Source organism: Solanum stenotomum, chromosome 4, assembly GCF_019186545.1.
Source record: "Solanum stenotomum isolate F172 chromosome 4, ASM1918654v1, whole genome shotgun sequence".
Taxonomy (NCBI): domain Eukaryota; kingdom Viridiplantae; phylum Streptophyta; class Magnoliopsida; order Solanales; family Solanaceae; genus Solanum; species Solanum stenotomum.
Window position 1 is genome coordinate 3,003,374 of NC_064285.1, and position 13,082 is coordinate 3,016,455.

General features: G+C 33.4%; 1 protein-coding gene across 1 annotated transcript; it reads left to right on the forward strand.

Annotated features, from left to right (window-relative positions):
* Nucleotides 1-696: 696 nt before the first annotated feature.
* On the forward strand, nt 697-5,319 carry LOC125862731 (synaptotagmin-1-like). The gene is made up of 13 exons (XM_049542866.1): nt 697-785; nt 917-1,040; nt 1,307-1,405; nt 1,498-1,548; nt 1,632-1,755; nt 2,077-2,195; nt 2,400-2,501; nt 2,689-2,763; nt 2,989-3,065; nt 3,166-3,412; nt 3,505-3,855; nt 4,289-4,420; nt 5,017-5,319. Exons 2-13 carry the CDS (start codon nt 930-932, stop codon nt 5,146-5,148), a joined length of 1,620 nt encoding a protein of 539 aa, XP_049398823.1. The 5' UTR covers nt 697-785; nt 917-929; the 3' UTR covers nt 5,149-5,319.
* The last annotated feature ends 7,763 nt before the right edge of the window (nt 5,320-13,082 follow it).

The window sequence follows — 13,082 nt, forward strand, 5'->3', positions numbered from 1 at the left end:
AATGCCGAATGAAGAAAGATCATGACAACGAAGAAAAATACTCGTTTTGTCATCAAGATTTATAGTCAAGTGGTATCAGTGAGAGTTTCCGCACACTCATTTCATCTCAATTTATTTGCAATTTACTACTATTATCAATAGATTAATTATGACTTGGTTAAGAAAAAACGGTAAATCGATACATCTATATATATGTTATTTTTTTATTTTGTTTAAAATTAATCAATTATCTAAATTTACATTTCAAAAAGTAGATGCATTTAGCCGCTAAGAGCGTGTGGTCTAGTTATTGATGAAGTGGTTATGTACCATGATATATAATATACTAGATGGTTTCTTCTCATTTATCGAAGTTTTGTTACATGCAAATTGAATGGACGCCACGGTTAATAATTTTTTTTTATAAAAGTAGATACTATGCATGTATTCATAGTCCCACAATAGTTCATTGTTTTTAAGACAAATATAGTAATATCATTTATTGACAAAGCATAAATCTATTCAAATGGAATTTATGTTTTTTTTTCAGTCCAAAGGGAATTAATTAAATTAAAAATTAAAGCGTTACCGACATGTTTGGAATACCAATAAATTTTCTTCCCTTCAAAAAACCGTTACATCTATGATCTACACAGACTTTTCAAGGGGTCCATTTTTTGCACCCATTAATTAATAATTTAATTTTTTTCTAATTTATTGCTTTGAATCTAATAATGTTAGTAATATTTTTCATGTTTATAATTTTTCTCAGAAATTTGCAACCTCAGTTTCTCTGATCTTTCTTGGTGAGATTTTAATTTCATTCTCGTAATTTGTTAGGGGTCCGACTATAAGAGTCTAGTCTGCATTTCTGAAAGAGGTTTTTTGTATGGATCGAACTCGTGACCTTTGCTTTCATTGATTGGTTTTGTTGCAGAAGATTTGTTAGGATGGGTTTCATAAGCAGTATATTGGGATTATTCGGATTTGGAATGGGGATCGTCATTGGACTTGTGATCGGTTATTTCATATTCATCTACGTTCTACCAACTGATGTTAAGGTCATTTTCGTCTTTCTCCTTAAGATTTTCGCGCTCTGTATGTATATGTATGGATGTATAGTGTCGAAAAATTGCACTGTGCAGAAAAAAAGGTGTAAATACCATTACAGTATTACTATAATTGTTGTTATTATGTATATGTAAAATATTGAATCTCCTTGTCATAAGACTTTATCTTAGGTGTGATATCTTTACGTTTTCTGAAATCTCCTAAGTAGACGTTTTAGACGAAAAATCATCTTATTTGGTTCTTTTACTCTTTTCAGCATCCTGATATTCGGCCCTTGGCAGAGCAAGATACTGAAAGTCTGCAACGATTACTCCCCGAGATACCACTTTGGGTTAAAAATCCAGATTATGAACGCGTATGTTGTCATTTCATATCTACTTACGCGAAAACTTTAGAGGGAGATCTTTCTTTACATAACAACCTTTTGTTCTAACTGCGTTTGTGCAGCTTGATTGGCTTAATAAAATGATTGAACTCATGTGGCCTTATTTAGACAAGGTAATGTTTAATTTACTTGTATATCAAGTTACGCGTTTTCACTTTTATTGAGACGAATATTACTGACACTCGAGATTTTGCAGGCTATTTGTAAAACAGCAAAAGGTATAGTAGATCCCATCATAGCTGAGCAGATTCCGCAGTACAAAATTGAGTCTGTAGAATTTCAGTCATTTACCTTAGGCACCCTGCCACCTACATTTCCAGGTTAGTTTCTTGCTCTTTAACTTAATTTGGACGTACCGCCAAAAGGACTTTAGATTCTATGTTGCTCGGATCCTTCAAATATATTGCAGCCCCCATGTTGTATGACTCTGGTGCATACCTTTTTTTGGAGGATCCGAGCAATGTAACTTAGAACAAATCAAGGATGTGACTATCTAAGACTAATATTTAGTGTCAATCATCGAGAGTCTTACTACTCTGCTTATCCTGTCTCTAGATCATTTTCTTTACTTAATACACTTTATATTCTTCCGCGCATAAATATAACATGTTTCGTATGAATAATCTGTTGAACTATGCCAGGAATGAAGGTGTATATCACCGAGGAGAAAGAGCTGATAATGGAACCAGTCATTAAGTGGGCAGCTAATCCGAACATCACTGTTGCAGTGAAGGCATTCGGGTTGAAAGCCACTGCTCAGGTAACTATTCCCAACATAACTAATACGCGAAGCAACAAAGAAGGTGAGATGTTAAGGTCTCCGATTTTCTAGAAGTAAACGTTGTTGATGTTACAAACTTGTTCTCGAAATAAAATAAATTCGTGTGTTGTTCTAGTTCTGAGAACTCTGTTAGAAGAAACACACTTTCTGTCATTTAACTTCTGACATTTGAGATTATCTCAGGTGATTGACTTGCAAATATTTGCTTCTCCTCGAATCACCTTGAAGCCACTTGTTCCAACCTTTCCATGTTTCACGAAGATATATGTTTCTCTTATGGAGAAGGTGAGTGTTCATTCACCAAACTTACTCAATATCACTAAAAGGGCAAATCAACTCTCGTTCCTCGAAATTTTTGCACAAATTTTCATCTCCCTTTGAGATTGTGCACATCCATTCAATGTTGAGAACCGTGAAGTTGAATCTATCAAGTTCAAATCTTGAATCCGTCTCTGGTCTAATCTACTTGCAGCCTCATGTTGATTTTGGACTAAAACTTCTCGGAGCAGATGCAATGTCCATTCCCGGCCTATACAGATTTGTTCAAGTATGTTCCCTTATTCTTCTATATCTTCCTTGCATATATATATCTTTCAGAATAGAGGTCTCAGGTTCAAAAACCCCTAGTCCGCAACAACATGGGGTTGGCCTTCCAGGTCGAGCTCGTCACACAGGGAATACCAAGTGCAGTTTATCTCTTCTGTGTGATTTGAGAGCTATTGCACAGGAGCGGGGTTTACCCTCAGTCACTTAACTTTTATAAAATTTTCAGGAAATTATCAAAGATCAGGTTGCGAGTATGTATCTATGGCCAAAAACACTTGAAGTGCAAATATTAGATCCTTCAAAGTAAGTTCTTTTATTCTCTTATGATAAGCTTGTTTGGAAGCTCGATCAATTTCGTGTCATTTCTTAATAACTAAACTATATTTCGTTCTTTCGAGTACAGAGCAATGAAGAGGCCGGTTGGAATTCTTAATGTGACAGTTGTGAAGGCAATGAAGCTTAAAAAGACAGATCTTTTGGGGCTCTCAGACCCTTATGTTAAACTAAAAATTGTCAATGAAAAACCTTCAACAAAGAAAACAACAGTAAAACACAAAAACTTGAACCCCGAATGGAACGAGGAGTTCAGTTTCGTGGTTAAGGATCCAGAAACTCAAGTTTTAAAGTTCTCTGTTTACGACTGGGAGCAGGTACACATATTGTTCCTGATCGATCAAAGTTATCCTCTATCATTGATCATTTCTTTAATACGGAGAATTTGTGTGTTTTGTTTTTGTATTAGGTGGGATCACATGAAAAAATGGGAGTGAACATTGTCCCATTGAAAGATCTTATTCCAGATGAACCAAAAGTATTGACACTAGAACTTCTAAAAAACTTAAAACCAGACGATGTTCAAAACGAAAAGGCAAGAGGACAGCTTGTTCTTGAAGTGATGTACAAAGCTTTCAACGACGAGGAGCTTGCAAATGGCGCTGATGAATCAAACACGGTAGAGAAGGCTCCTGATGGAACACCTGATGGGGGAGGAATGCTTGTAGTTATTGTACATGAAGGTCAAGATCTTGAAGGGAAGCACCACACGAATCCATCCGTTCGTATGCTCTTCAGAGGAGAAGAGAGAAGAACTAAGGTATTTTTTACCATGTATCATAGGATACATTCCTTGAGTCGAGGGTCTATCGGAAACAGTCTCTCTACCTACCAAGGTAGAGGTAAGGTCTGCGTACACTCTACCCTCCCAGACTCCACTTGTGGGACTATACTGAGTATGTTGTTATTGTTGTTGTTGTTGCTGCACAATAGGAAGCATAGTTATAAGTACCTAGAATTAAAAAAAGAAAAAGGACAGTCAGATGCACTAAGCTTCCGCTATGCACGGGGTGTCCAATGCTACTCTAATATTTGTATAAGCACTTAATTGCATTGTAATTAACCAACTTTGTTTCTCTCAATTAACTTTTCATGTTGTAAAGTGAATAATGTGTTTTATAATTGTTGGTTTTAAGTGATTTTTTCTTTCATTAATCCTTAATCCATTTAATTTTCCCCTAAACCTTCCACAGGTAGTAAAGAAAAATAGAGATCCAAGGTGGGAAGAAGAGTTTCAGTTTGTGCTTGAGGAGCCACCAGTAAATGATAGGATTCATGTAGAAGTTGTTAGTACTTCTAAAAGAATGGGTCTGAGACATCCCAAGGTAAATTGCTCAAACTTTTTAAAATTATCGATGTGTGCATGTCGGATCCTCTAACTACATTTTTGAAGGATCCGATCTAGTGCACGACATGTTTGGAGAATCCGAGCAACATATGCATCAAATTCTTCAGCAAACCTAAGATTCTGAAAACTCGTAACTTACACCATTAAAGGCAGAACCAAAATTTGAAATTTATGAGTTCTGAATTTGCTATCGAATTCATAGCTTGTTTTAGTTAATGTGTTCGCAATTAAACATTTATACATATCTAATAGATTTCATAATAGAAATATAGGGTCTTAGCAAAAGCTAGTGGCTTCATCGTGCTATGAATTTAACAGAACCCAATAATTTTGACTTAAATTTTGTATTTGTGTTAAAGAATTTTTTATTGAATATGCATAAATAATTTATTCAAAACACAATAAGCGAAAAGAATTGTGATACAAAACCTATAAACTAAAAATTTTGTCGCCTCTGACTTAGTGCAACAAGTCCTTGTCGGCTAACTTTTATACTGTCAGTGTAAAGAAGTCAAACTATTTATTTTATTTACATGTTATAACATATGTTGATCTATCTTTTTAATTTTATAGGAAACTTTGGGTTACGTGGATGTATACCTTGCTGATGTTATTAATAACAAGAGAATTAATGAGAGATATCATCTCATTGACTCAAAAAATGGTAGACTTCAAATTGAGCTACAATGGAGAACTGCTTCTTGAGGATATATTGCCAAACAATACATCCTTATTTTTTTTGTAAATGATTATTTTAAGAAGAAAATTCACTAATAAAATTTTTGTTTTATTTATAGATTTTTCTTGTATACAGTCATAGATTTTAAGTGTTGTTCTAGCTTAACTCTTTAGAAAAGCAAAATATTACTTTCATTATTCATTCATGAAATTTACTTTGGTTAAAATTCTTGTGCAAAATATGTATTTTATAAGCAAAAAGTATGCATGATGAGGAATATGCCTTATCTCTTGGAAACAAGTTGGTTTCTTACTTATTTTCTAATGTTTGATAAATAAACAAAAAATATATCTCAAAGACATTCATAAGTTTAATTTATAACAATCATCCATTATGACACTCGAACTGAGCCATGTTTCAATTAAACACCTCAGTTGGTTCAGATTTTGAAAATTCTTTTGCATGTGTTCTCCTTGTATATTAGTTAGTTAAGTTAACTGTCTAAAATATTTTATTTCTTTTAATTATACACATACAACTAGGCAGGCCCGTGAAGGCCTAGGCTATAACCAACCGCCGCCAATTCGCATTTCCATAAAAAGGGAAAGAATAATCATATAACCATTGAAGATGATGTCATTGTTCCCAATAAAAAGTCTTCCATCTTTGATCGACTTGAAATATCGACTGCAAGAACTATTGTGTTCGAGAGATTATGTCCATTGAAAAAGAAGAAGAATAAGCATCGGAGAAGTTATCTAAAAGTGACAACACTTGCTTCATCTATGATCCAAAAAGATTTCAAAAGTTTGATTCCTTCTAGAATGAGGCGACGAGTGAAACTTGTGGTTTCTTGTAAAGAGGAACTAAAGTCAAAGACTCACATTGTGGTTTACACCAAGGAGCGTGAGGAAGATGAAGAAAGTGTATGCTCCTCATATCATGTTACAATCTAGAATGAGTACGATTCCTTACCTCAAACAAAGATTGATAAAGAGTTGGAAAATATTGTCTGGTGTTGTCATATATCTATCAATGACAATGATCCTCTAGAAGAGGGAGATGCTAGAGATGTTCCACCAAAACTTGAAGAAGGAGAAGATCACAATACATCCCTTAAAGGAAGTTACCCTTGGCACTGATGAAGACCCAAGGCCAACTTACTTGAGTATCTTTCTAGAAGTTGATGAAGAAATCGATTATGTGAATTTACTCAAAGAATATAGGGACGTCTTCTCTTGGAGTTATAAAGAAATATCTGGCTTGAATCCTAAAGTAGCAGTTCATCAGTTATCCATCCTCTTTTCACCTTAAGGATACCATAAAGTTACCTTTCTTAGGGCGTGGATGCGTATGCATTCTCTTTTTGCCTTAAGAATACCATAAAGTTACATTTACTTAAGGTAGGAATGCGTATTCATCCTCTTTCCACCTTAAGAATGTCATGAAGTCACCTTTCTTAGGGGGGGGGGGATGCGTATACATCCTCTTTTCACCTTAAGAATACCTCTAGATTACCTTTCTTAGGGTGGGGATGCATATACATCCTCTTTTCACCTTAAGAATACCATAAAATTAGCTTTCTTAGGGCGAGGATGTGTATCCATCCTCTTTACGCCATAAGATTACCTTTAAATTACCCCTCTTAAGGTGGGATGCATATCCATCCCTTCACACCTCAAGATCAAATTCTTGTATAGCCTCCAAAATACATAAATATTGCTTCCTACAAAAAAATAAAGCAAAAAAAAATAGGCATTGATGCTTGCATGTCGAACACGAAGAGAATATGCAAGAATGGTCTCCAAAGTTGTTGATGTTGATACGCATCTTCAAAAGTTGTTAATTTGTCGACACTAAAAGAAAGTATTCGCGCCACCACAAGTTTAATTTGTCGCCACTAAAACACTGTATTAGTGGCAACTTTAGTCGCCGCCAAAAGGTTAATTTGACGGCACTGAAAGTCTGTATTAGTCGCAACTTTAGTCGCCGCCAAAAGGTTAACTTACTGTCACTGAAAGTCTGTATTAGTGGCAATTATAGTCGCCGCCAAAATGTTAATTTGTCGCCACTAAAAGTCTGTATTATTGGCAAATTTAGTCACCGCCAAAAGGTTAGTATGTCGCCACTAGAAGTCCGTATTAGTGGCAACTTTAGTCGCCGGAAAAGGTTAATTTGTCGCCACCAAAAGTCTGTATTAGTGGCAACTTCCGTCGCCGCCAAAAGGTTAATTTGTCGCCACTAAAAGTCTATATTAGTGGCAACTTTGGTCGCCACCAAAAGAATAATTTGTTGCCACTAAAAGTCCGTATTAGTGGCAACTTTAGTCGCCGCGAAAGTTTAATTTGTCGCCACTGAAAGTCTTTATTAGGGGCAACTTTAGTCGCCGCCAAAAGGTTAATTTGTCGCCACTAAAAGTCTTTATTAGTGGCAACTTCCGTCACCGCTAAAAGGTTAATTTATTGCCACAAAAAGTATTTATTAGTGTAGACTTTCATCGCTACCAAAAGTTTAATTTGTCACCACTAAAAGTCTGTATTAGTGGCAACTTTTGTAGCCACTAAAAGGGTATTTTTGTGCCTAAATATAAAGGAATGACATTTTTTTTCCTTTCACATGGTTTAAAATGCTTTTTGACCCTTTTCCCATAATTTATGTATATGGCCCACAAAGTAATAAATCAAATGCAGCAGACCAAATTTATAATAGAGAAAATATTTCATTTTGTTCACTACATATACTTGTGACCAAAGAACAAAATTATTCACTCGATGAAATGGAATCAGCAGTTTTGAGCTGCAATGTTGAAATAAGCATGTGTGTGTAATTTACTAGATACTTCAAACCTTGTCTTCAATCGTAACAAGTGTGCACTTCGACAAGACTTGAACCATGGGCATTTCTAATCATTTAAACTTTATTAAATATAAATTTATAAAATGATTCGAATTATATTAAATTTATGAATATATTAGTCCAAATAAATATTATGGATTAATATAATTGGGTTAATTAGTTAAATCATATAAATATGAATTTAATTAAACCAGCTCCATGAAGCTTATATGTCATGTCACTTAAATCTGATTTATCGAAGGGAGTCCTCTTCTAAACACAACTCCTATATTTTAAAACTATAAATAGGGGTCCGCAAGCTAGAGAAAGCGTGGATCAAAAGCCNCATGTCTTGTTATATTTGTTCACTACATTTATTTGTGACCAAAGAACAAAATTATTCACTTGATGAAATGGAATCGGCAGTTTTGAGCTGCAATGTTGAAATAAGCATGTGTGTGTAATTTACTAGATACTTCAAACCTTGTCTTCAATCGTAACAAGTGTGCAGTTCGACAAGACTTGAACCATGGGCATTTCTAATCATTTAAATTTTATTAAATACAAATTTATAAAATGATTCGAATTATATTAAATTTATGAATATATTAGTCCAAATAAATATTATGGATTAATATAATTGAGTTAATTAGTTAAATCCAATAAATATGAATTTAATTAAACCAGCTCCATGAAGCCTATATGTCATGTCACTTAAATTTGATTACCGAAGGGAGTCCTCTTCTAAACACAACTCCTATATTTTAAAACTATAAATAGGGGTCCTCAAGCTAGAGAAAGTGTGGATCAAAAGCCGCAAATTTCTCTACAAGCTACAAGTTTAAGAATTCGAGAATTCAAGTGTTCAAGTTCAAGAATGATCAAGATCAAGATCACCGAATTCAAGATCAAGCTCGAATTCCTTGAATTCAACTAGAAGTCAAGATCAAGATTGAACGTCATGTTCCCGTCGTTATAGAAAATCCAACAGGAAAAGAATTGGGGCCGAAAAACTTTTTGGTAGTAACTTGAGAATTCCTAGCCTAGTCCAGGTTTGGACAAAATTGGTAATGAATGAGAGATCTAATTATGAATTTGATCACACGAGTAGATAGCTAAGACGTTAAGAAATCCGTACGACTTTACGAAATTAAATTTGGGCGAATAGAACTTTCGAAACTGATCTTAGCGTGAACGGGTAGTTTTTTAGTGTCATGGGTTGAAGGTGTGTTGTGGAATGGGGGTTTGAAACTCAACTTTCAACTCTCTATCTCCGTGTAAGCCGCTGTTGCAGGATTATTCCTGCCAGGGCGGGGATGTAGTGGCAGGATCGGGGCCGCCATAGCGGGTCAGTCGCGACTTAAGTCGGAAATAAATCTCAAAAACGTTATTTTCTGCAAGTTTCATTCTTGAGAGCTATGAGTCAACCTCAGGAGATTTCTTGACAGTTTTCCACTATTTTTTGTGCTAAAGGTAAGGATTTTACTCCCCTAATCCGTTTTTCGATCCGTAGAACTTAGAATCTTGATTATATATTGTTGGGGGAGGAATTTTGAACCGAATTGGATGGTGGGGAAAAACCCTAGCTGCACCTTAGGATCATGGGTTGGTCTTGGGCTAATTGAATTTGTTATAATCCGGGTAAATTAGACCTTAATTATTGATCTTCGCATTGAATTGATTATTTGTAGATCTAGAACAAACGGAAAGAATCTGGAAAGGAAAGAATCAAGCATCTTAGGAGGATTCAAGCTTGGTTTCAAGGCAGGTGATGACTTGATTTCATGTTTATGTGATGTATATTAGTATTTGTTTCATTGTAATGCATGTATGTATGTGAATGTTGCACTATTGATCACACCTAATGCAAATGAGTATGAATTAATGTTTGTAAGCCATGAATCAACACTTGATGGTATGATTTTGAGAATGTACATTGTGATTGTGATTGTGGCATGTTGAATGAGGCAGGTGTCACGTTCCAACACACTAACTGGAATCAGATGTCACGTACCGACATACATATTGGAACGGGTGTCACGTTCCGACATACTAACTTGGATCAGGTGTCACGATCCGGCACACTAACAATTTGGGTATGGGTTCCATGAGAGGACCATTAACTTGTCATATATGCATATTATTGAAATTGTGAAATGGTACATTGCTCCTTAAATGATAACTGATATTGTATATGTTTGGTATAGGCGTGTTTACTATGTTGTGACTGCTTGATATGTTTCACTTACTGGAATAGCCGCGTAATCCTACAATTACATTGTGGTTGTGTACTGATACTGCACTTGTTTTTTTTTGTTGAGTACAGGGCATCTTCAGGCGGCTACTGACAGACCTCATCTAGGAGATCAGTGATAAAATCGAATTCAAGGGTGAGCCAGTTCTTCCAGGCTGCCATGAGTTCTCCTTTTGCTTAATCCATTTTATTATGACTTAGATTAGTACTTTAGATGTTCAGTTATTTTAGCTTTCGGGGTTGTACCCCTTTTTCTTTAGACTTATGTTTTTATTAGAGTTTTATAACACTGACTTTCAGTTCTAGGGAATATTTTCGCAATGTTTTGATAGTTGTTTGTTAAATTCACGGAGTTGATGGGAACTCCTTATTTTGTTTCCGCATTTAAACTTGCTTCCGTATCTTTAAATGCATAGTTTTTGGTTAAGTTGTTTAGTTTGAGTTGTAGTAATGGTTCTCCCATCGGAGGGTTAGTGTGGGTGCCAATCACGACGGCCTGAGTCGTGACAAAGATAAAGTTCAAGTCAAGATCAAAATAAAGTTCAAGTCAAGATCAAGTTCAAGATCAAAATAAAGTTCAAGTCAAGATCAAGTTGAAGATCAAATTAAAGAAAAATCAAGATCAAGATCAAGCTAAAGTTAAAGTCCAAGTTCATCAAATATTCAAGAACAAGCTCCAAAGGCCCTTGAATCCAAGATTAAAGTCCAAGAACAAGAACAAAATTCAAGAACAAACTCAAGAGCTCTTGAATTATATTCGAAAAGGCCAATTCAGAGGAATCATAGAGATTGTAACACTTGCACTTTAAATCAATAAAACGATTGTTGCATAATTTTCCGTTCTTGATTATTATTTTCTCGACGCGAATTTTATTGTCTACACAATAACCTGAAACATTACTTACAAAACTTGTTTTTCTGTTTTTCTTTTTTNGGCTAATTTAGAGGAATCATAGAGATTGTAACACTCACACTTTAAATCAATAAAACGATTGTTGCATAATTTTCCATTTTTGATTATTATTTTCTCCACGCGAATTTTATTGTCTACACAATAACCTGGAAACATTACTTACAAAACTTGTTTTCCTGTTTTTTTTTTTTACCCTCCCCTAGGAGCTCCTACCCTTTTGCTCCCTTGGTGACTCGAACTCACAACCTTTGAGTTGGAATGGAGGGGTGCTTACCATCCGAGCAACTCTCTCTCATCTTATTTTTCTGTTTAATTAAGTAAGTTATGTTTTTTATTTTTAAAGAATTTTTTTTCATATTTCTTGATCAATCGAATATGAAAAAATCGGAGAACACATTTTTAATACAATCAACTATCAAGCTCACAGTAAGTGTCCTTCCCAATAAAGATGGCAATAATATTTTATGCAAGTCTTTGATAGACAAATGGGCATTTCAATATTTTAAACTTGGACCCCACATATGACTAATTAAACCTTATTATAATTCAAATTCTTTTAATTATTTAGGTTTTGATCGCATCAAGTTTTTGTGGAGACATAATATTAAATAATATTAAAATCCTCTACACTTAAGAAGTTTTTTTTGTACAACTCTAAAGCCGTTGATTCGAGTGATCAAGGTTCTATTATTTTTTCAATTTTAATTTATTTATATTATTTTAACTTGATACAAATTTAAAAAAAATAAAAAAATAAGAATAAAATCTTAAATTAAAGATAGACAAATCTTTTTATGGATACAACATTAGTTGGTTAATTGTGTGGTTTGTATAATAACAACCCTAAAGTCGTCAGTTTGAGTGATCAAGGTTTCTATTATTTTCTCTATTTTAATTTATTTATATTATTTTAACTTGATACAAATTTTAAAAAATAAAAAAAATAAGAATAAAATCTTATAATCTCAAATTAAAAATAACTAAATCTTTTTATGAATACAACATTAGTCGGTTAATTATGTGGTTTGTTTATTATATAATATATAATGATTTCATTTCCCACCGTTAAAAGTACTAGATTTTGCTAAGACATAAGTACTATCTACCATTAAAAAATAATAATACTATAGTACTTTTTTTTAGATTATTAATTGATTCATTAATTATACGTGCACACAACTGGTATTTTTTGTGCCATTAACAGAAGCACTATAATTGTGGGCGTATCCCACAACACAAAGTACATATATTATAATGAAAAAGTTAAGTTATATATATATATAGTTACATACTCAAATTATTTATAAGATAATTACATATAATTTTTTATATTATAGCAATAAATCTTAAATGCATGGTATATTAGTTGATAAAATAAATGAATTTACATATTATTGAATCGTATTAAAATTATAATATAATGTATTTTTTTACATGATTTTTATATTAATATATTAAGCACTAGTCCATAAAGGATGGCAAAGTATGACTTATGTTTTGTCCACTAGTTATAAATGTAGACAAAAAGTATCATTATTATTTTGACTATATGTATTTCGAAAATAATTTTTTTATTTTTACAAAATAAGAATAAAATTGTATTCATGTATTCCTTCTTAGAATCTCCTTATGAAATTAATCGAATATATTATTGTTGTTTGTTAGAGATTATATAAAAGACATTTTTATTGTTTTGATTATTTGGTATCTTTTTCTCTAACAAGTATCATCAATTTGACTAATTATTGACAATTTATGCTAAATTGACTTTCTTTTTCATTAAGTTTAGGTAAACCACATGAAAGTACCATCATTAACAATTTTTTCTTCCATCTAAATGCTCAAGGTATACATATTATAGACTTATAGACAAGGTTCACTTAGTTTAACTACCAAAAAGATAAATATAAGTTCCATAATTTTAATAGTTATAAATTAAAATTAAGGATACCAAAAAC